This window comes from Sarcophilus harrisii, chromosome 3 (genome assembly GCF_902635505.1).
Source record: "Sarcophilus harrisii chromosome 3, mSarHar1.11, whole genome shotgun sequence".
In the NCBI taxonomy this organism is placed as follows: domain Eukaryota; kingdom Metazoa; phylum Chordata; class Mammalia; order Dasyuromorphia; family Dasyuridae; genus Sarcophilus; species Sarcophilus harrisii.
The window spans coordinates 60217426-60242050 of record NC_045428.1 but is presented as its reverse complement, the minus strand read 5'-3'; the positions used below and the strand labels follow the sequence as shown (position 1 = coordinate 60242050).

Below are 24625 nucleotides of genomic sequence, written 5' to 3'. Positions count from 1 at the left end.
TTATAGGGGTAGGCATTTATTATTTATTATTTCGTTTGTGGTGATGGATGGTAAAAGGATTTTCGTGATAACATTTAATAATTCACTATTCTTGTCTCCTCATACAGATTAATTGAGAGCTTGAAAAAGATAATGTCTCTATAAACTCTCCCTTGGGCCTATTTATTCTCTCCATCTCAACACCAATATCATCTATTCTTTGGTAAATTTAAACAGGGGAGGGGAGGGGGAGAGAGACTGAATGGTCAATGGGGGAGGAAGCATGATGAAACAGAATTGACTCTAAGGTTTGGAATCAGAGGACTAAAGTCCAAGTCTGATATCTGCTACTTATTGGCTGCTGATCTTGGGAAAGTCTGTTTCCTCATCTGTAAAATGCTAAGGGGAAGGACTAGATACCCTATAAGACCCTTGTCAGTTCTAAATTTATAATCCTATTGATTTCATTCATATTTTCATCAGTAATGAGTGTTAATTAATGAAGTTAGAATTCAGATCCAAAAAAATCTTGATGAGTGAGAACAATGATGCTATAAAGTTTTCAGCAGGCAAATGATAAGTCTCTCATTTGGATTCCAAACCAAATATATGTCTGTGTATAATATATACATATTGTGTATATGCATGCATGTATATATGTACATGTGTATAACTTAATTATATACTTGTATACATGTGTATGCATGCATGTATGTGTGTATTTTTGTGAGTTGTTGTCCTTTAACCTCTAAGATGGCCAAGATGATATCATTAGGTCAATATACAATATACCCAACTGTGGCTGATCAGACCAATACAAGCTAAGCACGTTCTATCACACATCAGAAACAAATAGTCCATCTGAACATTTGGAATGGAGATGACTCTAAATTTTCACATCACATCTCACTTTTGTTTTTATACATACATAATTAAATGCACACATCTACCTAACTACATATATCTGGAAGAGATTATCTTGTCTAAATCTTTCATTTTATAGATGAAAAAAATGAGGAAAGTTGAGTAATATACCTAAGGTCACATAGAAAATAAGCATCAAAGACAAAATTTGAATCCTGGTCCTCTGATTCTAAAGCCAGTAACCTTTATACTATTCCAAGAACTCTATTTTCTTGCTGCTCTCAAGCTTCTATTCCATTTCTAACAACAGGTCCCATAGAGTTTTCCATGGTTGCATTTTCCTTCTGTTTATTTGTGTCAAATGCAGAAGTCATACTAAAGAGAGAGACAATGCCATTTCTGTTGAAGCCTGCCTGTCCCATCCTTTGGCAGGTAAAGGGAAAAACAGAGAACTAGTATCTTTTCAGAAATGCCAAATGCAGCCAATAGTGGCCATTACTGTGAAATACATTGCTATCTTCCAGCACAAAAATATCATCATGCCTTGGTCTCTTTTAGAGATTAGTTACTGGTTCCTATGTTACAGTAACTTTCAGGTTAACTCAGAATGACTCTGAAACCCATTAAGCTTACTGCCAAGGTTCTGTGTCCATTTTCACGTGGGAAAATGTGCCACTGTGAATCAAGGAGGCAGCGGGAAGAAGTCAGTCATTAGTATGTGGGACAAGGCAGTCATGGCAGTATCTCAACAGAGAAGAAATGGAGCAGAAACTAAACAGGCAAATGGCAGTGGGTCCCAGGGATAGAAGAAGGAGCCCTGTACTGAAAAGGGGGATGCCAATGGACTACAAAATGGAGGGCTGGTGGGAAAACAAAAAAAAAGCATGGAAAGCTTCTTTCTAACAACTGTTCATAATTATGAAGGCAGAGCTCACGGAACAGGAAATGAGGATTTTTTCATGTTATAAAGTCAATCTCTCCCAAATAATAAGAAAATTCCATTGTCAGTGTTCTTCCTATGTTTCTTCTCTTCCCTTGCCCCCCACTCGAAATCCCCTTTTCTCAGGGGGGAGAAAATCTCTATCATCTAAATGTAAAGTGGAGAACTTGGACTTGATTCCTAACTGTATGACTTTCAGCAAATCATATACCTCCCATAGAACCCAATTTATCTATCTATAAAATGAGGGAGTTGACTAAAATTAACTTTCTAATCAGTTCTAGATCTAACTCTTATAATTCCAACCTCCAATAAACCAACCAGGGAAGAGAATTTCAGGACTTCACTCAATCTGGTTCAAGTAATTTACTTCATAATACTACCTTAAAATAATTACGGACAAAGGAAACATTTCCTTCAGATAAAAGAACATCATCTAGTGGCAAGGTGGTATTGACTCTATATTTGTAAATGCCAAAGCATCAAAATTTCAGTATCCAAATAATGGTGGAAATGATCCCCTGAATGTTTTGTCTTATTAAGCCAAATAGTTGGAAACATTTGGAAGCATCTCAGAAATGAAATCATTTCCTAGGAGTAATCTTTGAAATCTGTCTGAAGTTCTCCTCCTCATATCTATTATGACAGAACTATATTTGGGTGACAAATTAGGAGTAAAGAGGATAAGGCTTACAATAGACAATAAGGATCATATACATCATTAAATATACTTCCATTATCAAAGAATGAGTTTGTGGTGAAGGGGGATATTGCTTTGATTTCTCGGGGTCTAGCAACCATGCTAATAACATATTATTCCTTTGTTAGGATCATTCCAGTCACTGATTATTGGGACAAAGTAGGGAGGGGGAGACAGGGAGGGAGAGAAGACAATCATATTTAGGAAAGTTTTTAACCATGATTAGCCTGGAAGTAAGTTGTCCAGATATCCTTTAAAAGTGGAATTATCCCATATTGTGGAGTCTTGTCTGAGGGATAAGTCTACAGTGACTGGTGGCAGAGAGCAAATATCTTCAAAAACATGAATTGCACTTGCCATGCTAAAAATTTGGCAATCCACCCAGTAAAGAAATCCTAAATGTGGTTTCACATTTTTTTTCCAAATGTTGAAATGTAGATGAACCCAAAAGTCCCTTCCAATTCTTAAGTCAGCATTGTTATCACACTATAATTCAGTTATGTTTTTATCCTCAGTGTTTCTTAATAAAGAAGAAAAATATGGTTTTGAAAAGAATTTCATAATCTGGAATGATAGGCAAATCCAGAATAACAAATTTTAATGGACATAGACTAAAATCTCAGATTAAGGTTTTTAAAAATGACCTATCACATGGGCCCATGATATGGAAGAAAACCTTGTTTAATAAAGCAATTAACTTTGACTTTGGGGTATTTTGACAGATATACAATGTCCACAAAGTAATATGTTCTGGTCAAAAATATGTTTAGTTTGGGACATCATGTTTTAGGATATTGGCAAATAGGATGAAAAGTAGAATGGTTGCAAAACTCAAATTGTATCTTATGAATATGGTTGAAACAACTGAGAGAAGATTTAGACAAGATTTGATATCAATTCTACAAATTTTGAAGGACTGTCATGAAGAAAGTAAGGATTAGATGTAGTCTCAGAAAGCAGAAAATTATAGGGAGGAATACTTCAGATCAATAGAAAGAATTTGCTAACAAATATAGCTGTCAAAAAAAAAAAGGAGAAAAAAAGAAAAGGGAATGTAGTGCTCTAAAAGGTTTTAAGTGGCCTTTCATTAGAAGAATCCAAGTAGAAAGTGAGTAAGTACCTGCTAGAGCTACTGAAATGAGGATTCCTGCAGGAAAACTAGACCTATATGACTGTTAAGGTCCCTTTTATTTTTAAGCCTCAAAGGTCCAAAATAATATCAGTCTTACCCAATTCTTGTGCTATTACCCCTTGAATCAGGAATTCTGAAATATGGTAAAACCCTACATGATTACATTCACTTTATGAAAATCATGGGTAACTGTTACTGAAGCTAAAGTTTTTATTACCCATGTTTTTACATATTGTGTTTTTATGAGTAACATGCCTTGTATTTTATGAGAAACTGCCTCAGTGTGGTGTGGAAATGATCCTGCATTTTGAAATGCTTTACCAGCAAGAGTACAAGCACTGGCAGGTCCTACTAAGCCAAAAAAAAAAAAAAAAAAAAAAAAAACCCCATGGTGGACAACATGCTAGTCAGTCTGAGGACCTGTCCAACTACATTTTAAGAAATTCTTCAAAAAGGGTTTGGCATAAAGAAGTGACTTTTTTTTTCATTCATGGCAACTCATGTAATAGTCTATGAAAGAGTGGGAGGAGTTGTGATTAGCATAGAAGGAAGGTGTATCCACACGGATGAAATCATTAATCTCAGAACTAAGCAACCGTGCCTTTTAAGGATGCTCTCTGGAAGCCTGTGGGTGAGTGTTGGTTGAATATTAAATTAAAGTTTCTTTTGACTAGGCTAAGGACACTTGAAAGGAAGCACAAATATTGTGACCACAAGACAAGTCTATTCTGGTTCATGGTCATTGAAGGATAGGAAATCCAGTGTACCAAACATAGGCTCTGTACAATAAAAAGGACTTAAGGAAAAGCACTACCAATTTTTCTTTGTTAAAATCCTTTAAGCATCTTAATCTAATGGAATTATAAGGGCATTAATTATATTTCTAGCACTATAAGCCAAACATCTCCTCAATTTTTGTATTCAAGAAACAGGATCTGCTAGCTACCTCAATAAAGCATGATCATTCAATTCGCATTTCTTAAGTGCTTCTTATGTGCCAAACATTGTATTAAATGCTGAGGATACAAAAAGAGGTAAAAGATATTCCCTGACCTCAAGGAGCTTAAGATCTGATCATTTTCATATACTGAGTTAGAGGGACCAACATTCCATTGGAAAAAAACAAAATATACATACACTTAGGTACCTACCAAATCAATATACTATAATTGGAGGAAAAAGAATCAGCAGCTACCTTGATTAGGAGAAGTCTCACATAAGAAGTCATTTGAGATGAATATTGAAAGAAGCTACAGTTTCAGAGACAGAGATGAAGAGGGTATTCATTCCAAGTATAGGAGATAATAAAGACAGAGTGCCACCAAAAAAAAGGAGTTGACAGAGTCATATATGGGGAACAGAAAGACCTATCTACTTCTACCATAGAGGATTCTTGAGCCTGTCAAAGTAGACTGGAACTAGGATGTGAAGATTTTTAAATGCCACACAATGAAGTATTAGATCCCAGAGGCAATGGAAATAGGACCTAAAGTATCTCATGACTTCACAATTACTGGTGGAAAAATGGCATAAAAGCCTTCTTAGTTAAAGCCTTAGGCAAAAATCCATATGTATAACTTACTGCCATCTTCCTTTTATTATTATCTCTAACAGAGATCCCCAACACCCAATTGAGTATTTCTCCAATGACACCAGTGACAAAATACATCTATGTGCTAATTACCATTAAAAGAAGAAAATTACAGAATACCTGAGATACAAGGGGCCTGATTCATATTTTGTACATTTCTCCCTAAGAAAGGGGCACTACCCTTTTTTGCCATTATGAATAAATTTAATGAGCATCCATTCATTTCGGTGGTGTAAAATACTATTTCTGCATCACCCAGCAGGATCCTGGTGAAAGGTGCGACAATGGATAATTATTATTTTCTGGTGGGATGTCACCTTGCATTCACTTGACATTAACTTGACAGTGTTAAACTCAAGGTAAGCTGTAGCCAATTTCTAATGCAGATGTAGTATTCCTATATGAGGGAAAGAAGTCTTTGTTGTTTTAACCAATCATGGGTTCTCTGGCGATGGGGGAGAAGAGAAGGGGAAGGAAAGGAGGGAATGAGAACAAGTTTTCTGATCTGAGCAATGAGAATGAGAAATTGAATATGGGTGGCTTTGTAAAATATAAAGCCAACTATGGCAAGCAATAAAGAACACGCTATTAATTTCATAGTTCTCCCAGATCACAGAAGTTTGGAAGCATATGTGCTGATGTATTTCTAACATATGACAGGTAGGTGACCCTGGGAAAGTGTCTTCACATTTCAAAGCCTCAATTTCCTATGAAATGAATTTAGTAGTACCTCCCTCAGAAGTGCATTAGGCAGGTCAAATGAAATAGGCTTGTACTATACACTGGGCTTTAAAAAACTGTAAGTTATTACTATGTTTGCTTCTTCTGTTTTCAAGGAGCAAAGTTTGAGTTCAAATATGGCCTCAAACATTGTGTGAGCTAATTGCTTAATTGGTCTAATTGATCTAATTGCTTAAACCTATTTGTCTCAGTTTCCTCATTTGTAAAATGAGCTGAAGAAGGAAATGGCAAATCACTCCAGTATCTTTACCATGATATTCCAAATGGGATGTCAGATATGATTGAAATGGTCAAATAACAAAGTTCTGTTGTCATCTTTGGCTTCATCCCTACAGGACAAGTGAATGATAATATGGCCATTGAGCAAAAATATTTTACCAACAGTAAATTTAGATAGATTTTGTTATAAACAAATATATAAAATTAACACTTTGACACTGACCCATTTGTGAATCATCTCTAGAATATCTGATAAATAGAAGAGAATCCCTTGTTCATAATAACCCTCCTTGTCCCCTAACCAGGTAAGATTCGACTAGATCTTCCTAGGAACAAACTTGGAATGCTATATATGGTATAAATAGCAACATCTTATTAAAACAGCCATGATAATGGCAACTAGAGATGGGTTCTCTAAAAGGCCAAATGTAGGTGTAGGCACAGTTTCATATATCATATAATGCCAAAGAGTCTCCCCTTCTGAACTCTGGAATCAAGATTCAAGTGTGAACCTGTCATCAGCAAAAGCCCACATAGAGTAAAAAAACAAAACAAAACAAGCAAAAAAAAAATTAGACAAAACTTAGAACTCATCTTGTTCATGAACATGAATTTATAAATAAAACCCAAATACTTCCACAAACAACTGATTCTCATTATTGCCAGATGTATCACCACCATTTCACTAGTATGTGTGGGAAGGCCTGGTAAAAAACATTTTTATAGAGTGGATTAAAAAAAAAAAAAGTTTGTAAACTGATGAGATAAAATTAAATCTATTCCAGGCTTCAATAAAAGAAAAAAAAAACACAATGGTAGGAATGTGACAAGTAGGCAAAACAACCTAAATTCGTTTTGTGTGATGAGTGGCTTCCAGGGCTAGTAGATATTTTTAATGCTGAATGTATTTTTAAGCATCATACTAAAATTCAGTGCCTGAGCCATAATATCAAGGCTGGTTGTAGACACAAACAGTTCTCCTGTATAAATATGTAACTCTTAAAGAGAGCAGCATCGTTAAGTCCCTTATAACCCTGCTCAAATACCAAGTCAATTGGTACAAGGTACATATCTCTGAAAGAAGCAGATCTTGGGCTGCTTTTCCCATTTCATAGGACTTCATTAATCATGTACAACTTTGGGACTGTCAATAATACTTCAGGGTCTTAGCTGTAAAACCCTGCAGATAAGCCTTTGTTGTTAATGTCTCTGCAGTTGAAGAAAGACAGGTTATAACATAGAGTAAACACTTGGGATGTATAAGTTTTGATTATGAAATAAAACCCATGCTTTTCCCCCTGACAGTTGTATATGTTGCTGCTACTAATTGCTTTCTTCCAGCCCCTGTTGCTGTTGGTGAGTTTACATAAGGACTGCTGTTCTGGGAAGCCCCTTTTTCTATAAATGTCCTCATCCTTTTATCACTAAAGTTTCTGTGGTCTCACAATAGTTCTGGCCAAAGCTCAGCAGTCCATTATGAAAAATAGGCTCATCAGCTTTTTTCATAAAGTGCTATCTTCTTGAAGACTTAATTTGTTGTTGAAATTGTAGATATTATTCTAGATCTCTTCTATACCAAAGGCCTTTCTAAGAATGTCTGTCTTTTCTTTCCTCGCTTAATTTCTTTATAGTGAGAATCCTAGTTAATTCATGTATAATTGAAATCATTTATATAATCAAGTCTCAATTATCCAAGTCATTAGAAGGAAGTTTTAATGCAGATATATGCCCCCCAAAGCAGTTTAAAACAGTTGTTTACATTTGATTTTTAAAAAATGCAATTGAATATCAGTTTATCATTATAATAGCCAGTATCTATTTAACATTTTCAGTCATTTTGCCTTGCTCATTTGAGCCTTATTATGAAGTAGATCCTATAGGTATTGATATTCCCATTTAATATATAGGAAAACTGAGTTCAAAGAAGGTTCAAATGTCAGAGGAAATGTTTGGTAACACCAAAAGACAGATCACAAGGGGATTGGGATATGACTATAAAGAAAGCAAATGGAGGCAACACATGTTGGAAGATGAGTTTTCCTAAGACTGAAAAAAACAAAAACAATAAAAACAAAAACTTCAGTGACACTCTCATCCTGAAGTTTTTGTTTTTATTTGTTTTCATTTCCCCCCCACAAAAATGAAGGAATATTGGAAATGCTGGGTATAATTTAAGAAAGAAAATAAAGTGAAATACGAAATAAAGGGAAAACAAAGGGAAATAAATTAAATATTACAGGGGGCTGGGTGTGAATGAAGAGGATTCTGAAGAAAGGAAGGAGAGGATAGGAGGTGACTGAGCACCATAAAGAGATCAAAAGAGAATGTAGATGCTTGAAACAACAAAATCTGATAACTGAGCAGATATGAGAAATGTCAAAGAAGATTCCAAGGTTATGCACAAAGATGATTGGGGAAATTGTGATATTAGTGAAGTCAGAAAGAGAGTCATATTTCAAGGGAAAGATGGCAATTTCATGTGGCGATGCATAGAGCTGGAGTTACTAGTGAAGTATCTAGATGGAGATATCTGGTAGGCAGCTAGAAATGTGGATTTGGAAATTGAGAGAGATAAGGGCTAAAGATACAGATTTATGAGTTGAGAAGCTGGGAATGATAGTTTAGACAGTGAGAGCAGATGAGATCATCAAGGCATAAGGTGCAGACAAAATAGAGAGTACAAGGTAAAACCCTAGAGGGTATCATATGGAAGAGGAAGCAGAAGAGCCAGTTAAGAAGCTGTCATATAAATATGGAAAAAGGAAAATCTGATAAGGGGATGCAGAAAGGAAACTGGACAGGTTTAAGAACAATGGACTGTCTCTTTCTTGTAAAGAAAGATGTTGAGAATGAGGACTGAGAAATCGCATTGGATATAGTAATTTGTTTGTCATTTGGGAAGTCTGAAGAGAGCAATTTCAAAGTCAGATGGCAAGGGATATTGAAGAATAAGCAGTTGAAAAGATAAAGGAGACAGTGAGTCTAGAGTACTATTTCAAAAATCATTAAGTTAAAAGGAGAATAGTAAGATCCAAGAAAGATGGATGGTTTTTGTTTTGGTTTGGTTCCTTTGTTTTTTTTTAGGATAGGAAGACAAGAACATTAGTAGGTGAAAAAGCCAACACCACAATTCAGATTAAGTCACACAAAAGAATGAAGTCATAGCATTTAGCCAAAAATTGGCACTGCTGTTCCTCATCTTATTCCTTTGCCCAACTAATCCTAGATTGCTATATGGAATAAATGTGACATTATTCTTCAGAGCAGAGACAAGCTTCAGCTTCTCTATATAGCTCATAATTTCTTTCAAAGGCTTTTTCTAACCTTGGAAGATATCATCAAAAGGGATAACATTTTTAAAAGATCTTAGCACAGTGTCTGGTATATAGTAACCACTGTATAAAATGCTTATTCTGTTCCCTCCCTTACACTACCTAAGAAGAGGAAAGACAGTTGTCTACTTCTGTCTTAAGGTTCCATCTTTACCATTGCTAGGTTCCAAGTAAAGCAAGAGAAAAATCAATAGGAGCTAAAAGTCAAGATTATGACCAGTTCTTCTGATGATAATTAACAAACATAAAACTCAACCTCTCAGGAACAGTGACATGGTGCCCAAAATGACATCAAGATAGGAAAGTGGTGAATTAATTTCAACTGAAATTTAATTCTTCAGTGTTATAGAATAAAACTGACAATAATCATTTCGTGTTAGCCCTAAATCATGACAGTGTTTTTTTTTTTTTTTTTTTATAATTTCCTGTGAACTATCTCTGTGAGGATAAAGGTTCCCATGTGTGTCCAGTGGGGAGAGAGAGAGAGAGAGAGAGAGAGAGAAGAAAAAGGAAGAAGAAGAAAAATATAGAGGAGGAAACCAAAGCTCAGAGAGATATTTGAAAGCAGGTCTTCTTGACTCCAAATCCAGCATAGTATCTACTCCTTATTCCAGAGAACTTCCTTTTGTAACCACTTCAGAACTGAGAATGGCATTAGCTTTTTTTAGACATCAGTGAATTTTTTTTAATTAAGTAGTTAATTGTTCTTGGTAAAAATAATTTAGCATCTCATAATTACTAAAAATGTCAAGTAATCAGGTTGGCAGCCACACTTAGGGAAATATGGGGCTATTCTGTCAATCTCCTTCTGTTAAAGCCTGTTAGGAAGTGGAATGTGAGTTTCCCTTGGGCCTTGTTCACTCTCTGCTGATAAGTGGTCAATTGGAAGGAAGGCATTGGAGAGAAAAGGGGTGGAAATAGATAGGATTAATCTGAAAACTAAACAATCAAACCATTCTTGATTGGAATCTGCTGGAAAAAACTTCATAGAAATGAAATCACATGTAAGCATCCATCAGTATTATATACATGGGAGAATCAGGGGTCATTTTTATTATTTTAGCATTTGCTAGGATTTGAAACATTATTAGTCCAAATAGGTCATTTGCCCAATATGACATGACCATGGAATGATCTGTTCAGTCGTCCATTTAAACAGAATAGTTTAGAGCTCTAAGTTGACTTTATCCTCAGCTAGAACTTTTTGTTAAAAGGACATCTCACAAAAAATCATTCTGCTATTGATAATAAGTGGAAGAAGTGCACGACTATAGTATAACAGAAAGAGTCTTAGACTTCATTCATAAAGCTATAGGGTAGTCAGGAGAACCTGAGTTCAAATGTGGCCTCAAACATTTCCTAGATATGTGATCCTGGACAAGTCACCTAATTATAACTGCCTTGCAAAAATAAACAAAACAAAACACCACAAAACAAAACAAACAAACAAAAAAATAAGGTTATGAGTTGAGCTTTAAGGTCTGCCATTTGCTAGTTCTGTGACCATAAGCAAACCACTGCTTTCTCATCTATAAAATGGATATCATAATAATCTTACCACCTAGTTTATGGCAACATTGTAAGAAAAGTAATTTATAAGCTACAACTATTAATTCATACAGATATGTGCTACTGTTTAAAAAGAAAAATAGGCATTATGATGACATGGAAAAAGCATTACTACACGTAGTGTCAAAGAATCTGGATTTGATACTTGCTCTGCCACTTACTATTGATAAGACTTTGAGCAAGCTCTGTGAGCCTCTGTTTCCTTACAGGGGGATGGGATTGGACCAAATCAAGGGTGTCAAACTCAAAAAAGAAATGGGATGCCATTAATCTAAGGATTCTGCAGGCAATGATAGTTTTAAAATGCATCTATATTATATTTTTATAAATGTTATTAGAAACTTCCCAGTTGCATTTTAATCTTGTTCAGGCCACATTCAGGATATCATCTGGGCCATGTATTTGACACCTCTGAACTAAATCACCCTTCATTGTCCCATTCCCTTTTAAACCTATGCATTGATTTGACAAGATGGCACAACAAACAGAATTGGATTGGGAATTAAAGACCTTGATTTAGATCCTGGTTTTGCTACTCTGGATCTAAATCTTAAATATTTGATTTCTCTGAGCCTTAATTTCTTCAACTGTTAAAAAAATGAGGGGGAATAGATTTGATGATTGCTAAGGTCTTTCAATTCTATGTTCATAGTACCTTTTATTCGAGAACGTGAATACCAAAGCTCTTTTATATATGACTTTTAAAAACACAGACTATTACAATCTTAACACTTGGGCAAGGGAGGATATTTAAATTGTCATATGAGACGCATAGTTAAATGCAAGTCAAATAAGATTAAGGAATTTTTAAAATCTCACTTAAAAAAAAAAAAAAACTTCACTCTGACCTTGGAAACAAATAAGGACGATGTTATTTTAATTTGCATTCAAATTTTAACAACACAGTCACATAGCACCAGTGGAATCCACATTGGGTTTCCACTGAAGATTGCTCATCATTTCATTATGGTTCATTATGTTGATAACTGTCAGAAAGCATTAGAAGCAAAGGCTTTGAGTAATAGGACTGAAATGGTAATTTAAAAACAATATACTTTCTGGAGGAAATACAGCAGTGCACTAAATTCAATTAGAACAGGCGAATGTAAAGACAAACTAAGTGACGTTTGTTGTCTGAAGTAGAGCCATTTCAATTTCTTATCAACCTAAAACTGCAGAAACCGTTTTCAAATTGGGTCCTTTTGTCATACATTGTGGTAAATTCGCCCTTGTTAGCCCCGAGGTCTTCCAATATAAACTGTCCTAACAGCTGAAATTTTTGGTATATTTCAGGTCATGTCTAAATATCAACTAATCACTCTTTGTTTGTTTGGCACAGCTGACTCAATTATTTGAGGCCATTGACTTGGAGACAGATTCATGAAAGCCCTTCAACTTGGCAATATAAAATAATAATCTCTCATTTATGAAGTACCCCCAAACACAATGCACTTAGTTTTAACACAAGTTAAAGAGTACCAAAGAGTTTAAGAGGAGATTTTAGATGAAAAAAATTTTTTAAAATATTATTTTATAACCAAACTCCACAGAAATCACCTTCAGGCAGATCATGTAATACAAGAGAAACATAACAGATGGACAGTTGAATTATTTCACTAGTATACAAAATAGTAAAACAAAACAAAAACAAAAACCTGAAGATTTCCAATACATTAGACTGATCCTCAGAGTAAGATTTATGAAAAGGCAGAGTCAGGATTTACACAATATAAAAGAAGGTGGTTAGGTTCCAATCTACTCTAGGGGAGGGAGCACCCACAGAGATGCGATCATTGATCCATCAAAGTAAGAGTAACCAAGCTCAGAAGTAAGATTGGCTAAAATGATTTTTTTAAAGCCTATTTCCTAGCCACATTAAGAACCCTCTTTAAGGACTTCACTTTTGACAAGGCATCTTTTGAGCAAAAATTGAAATGTAATGAGAAGTTGAGCATTACATTAGAATGACATTGTCTTTACTTCCGGAGTTGGATAAAGGATGGGAGGGAGAGATTATTCTCTCACATTCTGTGCTCAGGTAGATGTGTGATAAGTCAATCCCGTGGTTTCATGCACAAGCATGTAGGTGACTTTTTCACTGCATGATAAAATTTCTAGTCTGCATTCCTGACTTAGATGAACAAGGTAAATATAAAGTGGAAAAAAAAAAAAAAAAAAAAAAAAGGAAAGAGACCAAGAGTTGCAAGGACATCCATTTCAATGACATTCTCAAATATTTCTATGAAATGATTTATGAAACCAAGATGTCTGTACAGTCTTAGACTGTGCCCTTCCTGCTACCTAGATGGTAGGAGCTTCCCTGCTTAAAAGGAAAATTCTGCAAAAGTCATTTTTATATTCCTTGTGTTCATATGTGGGCATTTTATTCATTATTCATTGGATGAAAGGATTCAATTTGTTGTTGTTGTTACTCTTGCTACTTTCCCCGCTTATAGTAAATATTTTTCAATTCCTTAGAAAGAAAACATGCATTTTTTTTTCCACTATGAAAGAGTGGGAAGGAAATTTGAAAATCCCTTCTAAGGTCACCAAAGAAGTGTCATGTAAACTGTATTTATTAACTTCTTCCAGGCCAGGAAGGAGAAAAAAAATTACAATTATTGCATTACTGAAACTAGAAAGAAATTCATTTCTTTCACTGGCCTTCAATCTGGCAGCTAAACTTTACCAGAAAAAAATAATAATCTTTCATTTCTTTAGATTCTCCAGAAGGAGCTCTCCTAAGAACACATTAAAGTACCTCAGAATCAGCTATGGATCAGTGTCATTAAGTCAATACAGCATTAACCAATTCAACAGTCAAAAGAAGGAGTTTTTTACCCAAAGTCCTGAGAAGATAACATTCCTCTCATATTCCCCTAAGGAAGAGAGTGGAAGGAGTGAACTTTAGCCCATCCCAGGTGTTTCCTTCTAAATTAGCCAAAGCTACTTTTATTCACCTGGTCTAATAGTTCTGCTAGTGAACAAAAACCTGATTTTACAAGCCAGTGGAGCAGAGTCTATCTTTCGCTAGAAGAATGGGTCTCTGCTAGTGTGTTTTATTTCTTCATTAGTGTGCCGTCACAATGAGTGCTCACTAAATGCAGGGCTGAATAAGAATGCCGGGGTTAAAGAGAGCATAATGAACAAAGAAGGAGCCTGATTACCATGGCTGTCAGCACAAGGGAATTGGGTTTGTCACCTGGCTTAACCAACTGGGAAGAACTGATTAGAGTCTGAAATCAGTTTGAAAAGATCCCTCCCTACATGTTTAACTTTCCCTCCATCTCCATAGCCTGTCAAGAGAGAATGACAAAGGAGGCAGAATAGGGCAGTAGAAAGGACACTGGCCTATGAGACCAGTTCTGACCCCAAATTCTGCCATTAACTAGCTGAATGACCTTAATTGGGTAAATTAGGTTTTCTCTCTGGACCTCAGTTTCCTTATATATAAAATGTGGAGGTAAATGGAAATTATCTAAAAAGTTCTAAAATTCTTTTCTGTGTATGTGTGTGATTTCACTGATGTGAGAAATTCTCATTGAAGGGACTCCTACCAAAGCAGGTCATTGAGCAGCTGCTTTGCAACTTATAGACTTAAAGAGATATCTACAATAAAGAAGTTAAATAATTCCTAATACATGTCAATGACAGTTTAAAACCAGGGCTTTCTGATTCTAAGAAAGCATTCATTTCACTATATATTGCTTTTTCTCAAATTAATGCTTTAGTCATCTATAATTCTAATAATCTCCAGTAGGAAAACTCATCCAGGAAGACTACTAGTATGGGGAGGGGGGGGGGTGGGTAAAGGGAAGAGAAAGAAGGGAAGAAAGGTAGATTTATCAGTGGACAGAGAACCAGCCTCAAAATCAGGAAGAACTGGATTGACACATACTAGCTGCAAGACCCTAGGCAAGTCACCTCCCCTAGTGTACCAGGCAACTCTTTAAGGTTAAAACTTGCAGTTATGTGAAAGTTTTCATACTGACAGTTTCCCTACCTTTATTAAATTGCAAGTCTAGAGAACAAAAACAAAAAAATTTGAAAAGGAAATACTTTGGTGAATATCCTCTTCTCTGAAATGACTATTAAGTTTAAAGTAAAGGGAAAAGCATCTTGGTGAATGCCTCTAATCCTTGCTTCTGAGAGAAGCTGGGATTGATGAATCACTTGTCCTTGAGAGTTCTGAATAGCAGTGGGCTAAAGCAGATCAGAGGGTTTCATTAAGACTGATGCAAAAACGGTAAGCCCCAAGGAAAAAAAGGTACCAAAAATAGTAAAGTAGTTTAAGTCAGAAACAGAACAGGTCAAAGTTCCTTTACCAATCAGTATTGAGATAAGACCAATGAGTGGCCTCTTCACTGTACTACTGGCCAATGAGGTGATGGGAAGACCCATTTTTTTAGATATATAGATGATGATTGATAAATAGATGATACACTGAAATTGAGATGGAGATTGAAATAGAGATATATGAAAGATTGAGATAGATCATAGATTGAAATATACAGAAATAGATGATACACTGAAATAATGACATGATAGATTGAGAAAGATTGAGATAGATCACTAAAGAGAAAAACAGAGACAGAAGGGGAAGAGAGACGCAGAGAAAGGTGAAATGAAATGAAGTAAGATAGGTTAAAAAAATAAAGATTGTGCTTCAGAAGGAAAATCCAAAGCCTAAAACTAAAAGACAGAGTTCTGTATTCCATTACTTACTGCCACGAACTTAGAAGTTCACTATTGATGATGTCTAGTACCTTCCCTGCTAGTTTCCTCATTTGTAAAATGAGTCCAGATCATTTCACTCTCACAGGAGATTTTAAGAGCTTTAATTAGTTAATGTTTACCAAGTGCTTAAAGATTCTTAGATGAAAAGACTTATAAAATCAACCATAAAGAGGAAGTGAGTGTGATTCTAAAGAAGTAGTGACATGGACACTACTGCAGGTAGCCAGATGAGACAGACTTCTTGTGTCCGATCCAGTCTATGGCCAAGACCTTAGCTTAACAACTGTAACAGGGACATGCTTCATAGTCAGTAGATTCTGAGGCATGAACTAACATATGAACAAAGTCCCAACTTCAATAAGTTTAGCATTAAGACCAGGGAGATTTTTCCCATGAAGAGGGATCAATAGGAAAAAGGAATTAATCTAGCTCATTTATCAGCATGGATGTTGCACTGATGAGGAAAGAAGCAAACTCAAGCCTGTGCGTGGTGAAATCCACTTTTTAATCTATAGTGGTAAGAGGGGATTTTTTTTTTTTAGCCTGATTTTCTTGTTATTCAACCTTGTGCCAAAATGATCTTTGAAATCACAAAAACAATGATTATTATCCTTTTCTTACTCATATTCACCAAGCAAATTGGATGATAATTTCTTCAAAAATAATGCTAACCTACTCTGCTAGAACCTCTTCAATCATCATGGTAAGTGCCTCATATGTCACATATAGAAGTCAGATGAATATTGCAATGTTCTTATGATTTGAGCAACTGCTGGAAAAAGTTTATTGTTTCATAGATGATAAATCTACGTTGCCATGATTAAATGATTTGTACTGAATCAAATTACTGAATCATTATCTATATTGGTCAGTAGATCCTGAAATCAGAGGGAGGAAAATATAGAAAAGGGAAGTACATTCCCATTCTCTAATCAAACTATGGGATTAGTAGTATATTGGAACTCAAGACAGGACTGGAATTACATGTGCAAAATTTAGAGAGAGGAGAGTTTTTTATATCATGAGAATTTTGAAAAATCTGTTGTTTTGTTTTTAATTCCCATTATTTAGGTAAGAAATTCTTTTGGTCCTAAGTTATTATGAATTGTAAATATCTCCCAGAAGATATCACAAAAGTAAAGAAATGGTATGAAAAGGAGAATTAATTCATCAAAGATTAGCAAGCCAGTCTCTTAAAATGAGCCTGGAAAAAGACACAGAAAAGGTAATAAGTAGGGTGAGGGAAGAGATTGGAATAAGGAACCCTGGTCAATGTGGTGAGGGAACTAATAGAACTAAGTGGGGATGATATGAGAATGTGTGGCAATTAATACTAGAGAAAGAATACCCAGCAGTGGGAGAAAGAGGGGCAAAAAAGATCTAGGAATGTCTGGAGGCAAACCAGCTACTTCTTAATTTTAAAACTGACACTGATATAGTCATTTGTCACTTGAGAATTTTCTAGAGAAGGGAGGGCTCCCAGAATTCTCTCTAGTCCATAACAACTATGGGAAGTCAACTTTAGCTCTGATTCATTTTGAGCCAGGAAGAACTTCATGAAATAAGGAAAATGTCAGAACCAACCTGAGGATTCAAAACTATCCTATTTGTATATTCTATAATGTGCTCTGCCCAGTCATGAGCAGTATCATTCTGGGTCTATAAAGGGCCAAGTATGCATAGACAGAGGAACTCTGCCCCAATCCATGGTAGAGATTTCTTTATTCAGTCATTGCTAATGGCAGAGCACAAATATAGGAACAAGGATATAGGCTATACTTTAATAATGATGGGATTTATATATATATATATATATATATATATATATATATATATACACACACATATACATATATAGTCTTATGTGTATGTATATATATAATATATATATATATATATATATATATAAATCCCATTCATTTATATAACCTTACTCTATACATGTTTCTCCCTCAGCTGTCAAGATTATTGAGCATCCTAGATGGAATGGTAAAGCAGTTTATAAATTCAAATCTTAAGCCCTAATTATACTGTCAGATGACCACAAAAAGCTCAACTGGAACTCCCTTCACAAAATGTTCTGCTGGCAGGATATGCATTTGAAATGAAATCAGAACAGTGAACCAGATCCTCTCATTTCCATTGGCCATTATCATGCCATTATTAGGGTGGGGAGAAGACAATGGGGAGAGATCATTCTGATCTAATTTGCCCATTGCAGGGCATCTATACTGAGAGAAGACCTGGCATTGCCCAATACTGCCCCTCAATGTAACCAACCAGGGAAAGAACATGAATGCAAACTATTGGCTCTAACTTCTCAAAGAGTGCTTCCCATTACCACCCTAGCCATGACTGAAGCAGGGCAGGAAGGAAGATTTAATTGTATTGGGAGAGAAGTATTCAACTTACGAGTGCAGGGCATGGAAGCTGCATCATCTTCTGCTCGAAAATAGCCACGGTCACAGGTACAGGAGGTGGCTCCCTCCCAGACAGAATAGCTATGGGGAGGGCACTTGGAACAGGAATTGTCAGTGGAAAGGGCCTTGTAGTATCCAATCTTGCAGGCTGTGGAAGTAGAAGGGGAGAAAAAACATTACGTTTATATCACGATTACAGCAAGGAGTAAGTACCACAAGGTTCATCCTCCTAATTGAGAAGAAAGCCTAGACTAGAAAGTATAGGCCCAGGTATGAAATGAGCAGATTTATAAAGAGTGATCACTATCATCATCTCAGGACTGCCAATACTCCTACTCAGAACAACCACTTTCAAAAAGCAGTCCTGGAAATTAAGCAGATTCTTCAGTCAGAAAATCTCCTATACCTATACAAAGACATTTCCTTTCTCTTTGTCTCTCTGCTCTATCTTTCTTCCTGCTCCAACCCCATCCTCCCTTTTTCTTTCTCTTATCCATGTCTAAAACCAAACTTAATATTTCAGACTAAAGCAATGATTTTAGTAGTGAGAAATGGACTTGAACTACCCATCCAATTCAATTTCTGAAACATGATGTATCATATTCTATGTATCTTGGAAGGAAGGAAGGAAGTCACATAAGCAATCATAATAAAACATACCCATAAGAGCATCCCTGATTTCTACAATTAAATACAAGTCTAGATGATCTTGATGATCAACCGGTAAAGAAAGCTAAAATGTTAACTTCCAATCATGTTAGCATCATTAGCTTCCAAAAATTCAAAAGAAAAATGGATTTTGCAAAGCTCCGTCATTCCAAGAGATCGGAGAATAAAAAGAATGGCAGTCATCCTTAAAATTGTCTGTATAATTCATTTTTTTTCCCTTTTTTAAAACTGTGTCTTAAGTTGTATCCATATAGCCAAAAATACCAATTGGAAAAAAGTGTCAACCAGCTGCTTTTCATCATCTTGGCAATAACTAAATCAGACCCAGACACTGCTGTTGCTGTCCATGTACCAGATTGCACTGAAGCCACCTGATAAAAAATCCTGAGCAAAAACGATTTGATTCAGTGGTTCCACATAGATCTAGCCACAGTTATCCTAGCATTACTCATGCACCAGGCAGGCATCAGTGTGGGTTTCAATTCAAAGCCTGTTTCTCTCTCATGTACATCCTGTTGGTATTTCATTAATCATGCACCGGTCATGGTGAGCGGAAAGAGAATTTAGCAAGAGTGCAAGGAAGACATCGTAACTTCACTCTTATTAACCGTAGTTGTTTATGGAATTTCCTCTAAGGAACTCAGACTTTATGATGTGTGCAGCCCTGACAATAAAAGTGCTAAGAGATCAATCTCTCCCTCATTTGCTTTGTCTTTTACTGGACCAGAGAATCTTAGAAAACAAGTTGCTCCAGTGACTAAGATTTATGTTTCTAGAGTTTATACACATCACATAATTAGATAAGGTTCAACTTGCAAGGTGCTGTTTGACTGGGCTTAAACTGGCCCGAGGGTTTCGATTCAAATCGGAAACCACAGTTCTGGCAGGAAGAAGCAGAGGGGGTCAAGCCTAGCCTTCCCACATCAAACACAATAAGTCTCAGAACACCAATGCAACCCCACCGGGCACAGCCTGTCACTCAGTCAGTCCCAGTAAACAAAGGCAACTTGTGTAAGACTGGTTACCCTGCTCCTGTTGGAGGGGCTCGAGCAAAATTACTTTTTGTAGGTCCAAATTACTTTTGTATTTTATCTTCTTTCCCCTCTTTCACATCTGAAAAACAGTGGGTGAGGAAAGTTCCATTTAGCCCCTAACTGGCTTTCATGTGTCCAAAGAGCAATTGAAATTAAAATCTAAAAATCTACAGATGGAAGGGAAAGATATTACTTTAATCTGATCTGACATCATAAGCCAAAACTATAAGGCTTTGAAGTCATATTCAGGTCACCTGAATTTCCACTTCTAGTTGATCTAGATCCCTATGAATGGATGAAAGTAAATGAATGAATGATGAAGCACAAAAATATGTGATGCACAAATAGGTAAATTTCCATAAATTTTGAAGACATGGAAAAAGTTCAAATGTGTAAGGAAACAAGAATGTATTAAGTCATAAGGTTTTGAAGTCATACCCAGGTCAACTGGATTTCTATTTTAGTTCATCCAGTTACTCATGAAGGAATGAAGAAATGAATGAATAGATGAATGAATAGTTGAATAAATAAAGCACATAAATTTGTGATACACAGATATGTAAATTTCCATAAATTTCAAAGGCATGGACAGAATTCCAGTGTGTAAGGAAACAAGCATGTATTAAACACCTACATGCTGTGTACTGTGTCAAGCAGTATCTATATTATATGTGCATGTGTACATGCATGTATGTGTATGCAAGTATATAAGTGTGTATGCATACATATAAAATCACCTTTGATCCTCACTTCACTACAATCCTGGGAGATAGATGCTGTTATTATAACTATTTTACAGAAGAGGAAACTGAACAAAAAGATTAAGTGACTTGCCCAGGATGACACAAAAAGTAAGTGTCAAAGAATGAATTTGAATTTAAGTCTTCCTGACAAGTCCAATGTTTTATCCACTGGAAGTGTCCAGTGGATATTTAGTTGCATTTAGTTGCTGCACAAACAAAAAAGGAAAAATAACCTCTTTATTGTAAAAATGCACAACTATAGACAAAATATCTGCCCATTGTGTTTAAATGTTCTAAACTATCCTTCCTCCTCCTTATTTTAATATTTGTTTTTAAACCAAAGAGGGTACAGTTCTGGTGCTCTTGGCAATCCTATCCCAGAGCTTTGAGCTCAGCACTGTATGCTTTTGTCTTCTGCTACATCAAGATCTGTTGTTGATATTTCAGGACCTTAAAGCACATTTCTCACTTCAGATGCTGGGGGTGACATGCAGGGCATACAGCCTTTTTGCTGTCTATATTCAATAAAGCTTAGAAATGAATAGTTTGGGGCATTTCTTTATATTCTGTGATTCACAGCACTTCAAGTCTCACTACAATGGATGAATACCTTAGATCTTAAAACATTTGCTATATCTTTTAGTCTAAATAAAATTGATAAAGGATTTTCTTTGGGTGTAGATGTGACTACCTATCCAAGTCTAAGGGGTGAGAATGTTACCCTGTATTTTTTAAATGCTAATGACTTAGTGGGCAAGAAGTGTGTGGAGGGCCTGGAAAGGATTGCTTAAAAGATTTCTGCATTTTGCTCCTTATTAGGGTGAGGATTTGCTTGATGGGACAGAGCATGAATAGTAACCTTACACAGCTTTCCAGAGATGCCATTGTACCAAGATTAGTTCACATGTGCAATACAAACTTTGAATTCAATTCTCTTGGCTTTGCTTTAATTAGTTCTTTCTGCTGGTTTACAACTCCTCATCCCCCACCCCTCCTCTCACTGTGCCTTTCCTCTTCCATTGAGCTCACCCACTAACATAAACCAAAGTTACACTTTAAGGTAGAATCTTCCTTAAAGCTTAAAATTCTTCAGCTCAAGTACTCAATATAAAAGGAAAAATATTGACACACACACATACACACACAATTCATTTCCCCATTTTAATAGAAGTTCTGGAGAAACCAATTATACATTTTTTTTAATTAAAAAAAAATTCAACTATGGCAATTTGGTCAGGACATATCTTTGGAAAAGGAAGCCACCAGGAAGACCAAAATAATCTCATCGATTAAAGCAAGGGGAACCCTATCTAGGTTCAATATATGTAGCACATTTAAAAGACCAAGGAAACTGATTTAGAAATATTAAAGTCATTTAAAAGTCAGGATAGTATTAGCCTCCTTTCTCTAAAATTACCCAGATACTACTCTCTTTATATGAAGAATGGAGAACACCTGATATGAAGGGAGAAACAAATATGCTAAGAAGAATTTCATATTCTGAGATCCAAGCTTAAGGAGGATTATTTAATAAGCCATTAATATTTCCTTAATTTTATTTTTTGAATAATATATTTTTCAATGGCATATTTTAAAAAGTTTATTTGCTTTTTTTAAAATTTTGAATCCCAAATCACTTCCTTGGTTTCAAAAATGGAAAATAAAGTTAAAATTCCACCGACAACCAACCAAAGTTTACAATTTGGCAAGAACACAGCATTAAATATAAAATCATCATCATCATCACCATTAATAATAAAATAATAATAATATTGAATTTCACTGACATAGAATTTATGGTCAACTAAATACTTTTCTCACAACAGTGATGTGAGATAGATGGAGTTAGTATTATGTATCCTTATTTTAAAGATGAGTAAACTAAGGCAGAAATGAAATGACACAATTGAGTCAGCGGCAAGTAGAAGTATGAACTCAGGTCTTCTTATAACAAATTAAATATTCTAATGGGATAATGGAAATGTTTTAACACAGAAGGACCAGGATCCTCAACTAACAAAATATTTCTTTTTACAATTTTCATAATTTCTCCCATCTATGTAAGTATATTTTAAATGCAAATAATTATAAGCAGATAATTATATTATTTTGAAATTTATAAAGTCTATCATCTTATCTCCAGTATGTACATATAAACACTGTCAACTGAAACAGCTTAGTCCTTCAAGATATTCTTAAAACCTGGTTCTTAAGAAGTCCATCGAACATCCACCCTACTCAGGACTTATATGACACTGGTCCAATTACTAGGAAATCAGATATGCTTCCATAATATTCAATGCAGCTGCATTTTTATAGGTAATATAATAATTACTTTATGCGGCCATATAAGACATCATGCTAAGCGCCAATGTGGATAAGGAGATAAAAAGGATATCATCCTTTCCCATAAAGAACTTGCAAGCAAGCAATAGGGGAATAAACCATCTACACAAATGTAATTTAATAGAAAATTCCATGAGAAGGTATGTGAGAGGTGCATAATCTCTGAGCATTCAAAGAAGGATACTTTTCCCTGCCATGTGAAAAATCATGGGAATGTCAGGACTGAGAAGAGAAACCTCTCTCTATTCCAAGTGCCTTGTTGTATAGATGAGGAAAGCAAGCCTGAGAGAGCCTATGATTATACAACTAGGAAGTAGAACTAAAATTAGAATTCAAAACATAAATTGGAAACCAAAAGAATCCTTAGAGCTTATCTAATCCAGTATCTGTCTGTATTTTATAGTCAAGGAGGTGGTGCAATGGATAGAGTGCTGGACTTGGAGTCAGGAAGACATGTTCAAATGTGACCTCAGATGTGACCTTACTAGCTTTGTAATCTTGGGCAGTCAATCTCTGTCTCAGATTTCTCCTCTACAAAATGGTTTGAGAAAGGTACCCATCTACCAAGGTAATTGTAAGGATCAAATAAGATATTTGTAAAATCCTGAGCACAGCACCTGGCACATAAAAAGCACTATGTGTTAACTAGTATTACTGATAAGAAAAGCAAGCATTGAGAGGTCAGGTGACTTGCTGATGACCACACAGGTAGCAAGTGGCTAACCCAGGCCATCTGACTTCAAAGCTGGTACTTTTCCCACTCTACCATATTACCTATTAAGGAATCATGGAAATTGTCTCTATTTAATGTTCTTACTCAGTAGGGTGGCAATAATGCAACAAAACAAAGAAAGTAGCCACAATTCAAAAGAACACCATGGACCACATTTGCCACTTTTCTTAAAACAGCATCATAAACTGTTAAGTCGAGAAAGTTACATGACTTGACCAAGATAATCTGGCTGGCTGGTCTGAGGACTGGAAACAGAGCCCAGGTTATCCAATGACAAGATTACTGCTCATCTCCTAAAGATCATGGATATTGAGAGTGAAAGGAGTTTAGAGGTCACCTGGTTCAAATATCTTATAGGAAAAAAGGATGTCCAGAAAGGTGAGGTGATTTAGCTCAACATTGCTGATTAATGATAAGCTCACTGGAGCTGGTTAGTGCAAGTCCAACTATCTTGACTTTGGGGTCAGTGTTTTTTTTTTTGTTGTTGTTGTTGTTGTTGTTTTTTACTAAAATAAAGTAAATCCCCACCACTAGAGACAGTGCAAAACTAAACATGCCTCCATGAAGAAAGGACAAGATACCCTTCATCTTCATTCCCTTCATCACATCCCTTTGCCAATATTCAAATAATGCAGAGAAGAAGATCATAGACTTTTTCAAGGTTAAGTTTCACAAGGTCAAACAAGTAGTAATTATCAGAGAACAGACTGCAGAATGCTATCTTCTAGAACTGCCAGGTTTAAGGATGGACATTTGAAGAATCTGAATATAATGAATTAAGGAGTCCTTTATGAAATTATGCCATTCTTTTGGCCCAATGTAATTAATCCCTGTAATGCCCACGACAATTATGGAACCAACTCTTAAGAAGAAGCT

At 35.6% G+C, this 24625-nt stretch overlaps 1 protein-coding gene across 3 annotated transcripts in view; it reads right to left on the bottom strand.

Annotated features, from left to right (window-relative positions):
• EPHA4 (EPH receptor A4) overlaps positions 1-24625 on the bottom strand; it is a 171268-nt gene that overhangs the window by 81101 nt on the left and 65542 nt on the right. For all 3 annotated transcript variants that reach the window (XM_031957970.1, XM_003766149.4, XM_031957971.1), the window contains exon 4: positions 18217-18372. In XM_031957970.1, coding sequence (XP_031813830.1) covers positions 18217-18372 — 156 coding nt within the window. The remainder of the gene's footprint in view (positions 1-18216; positions 18373-24625) is intronic.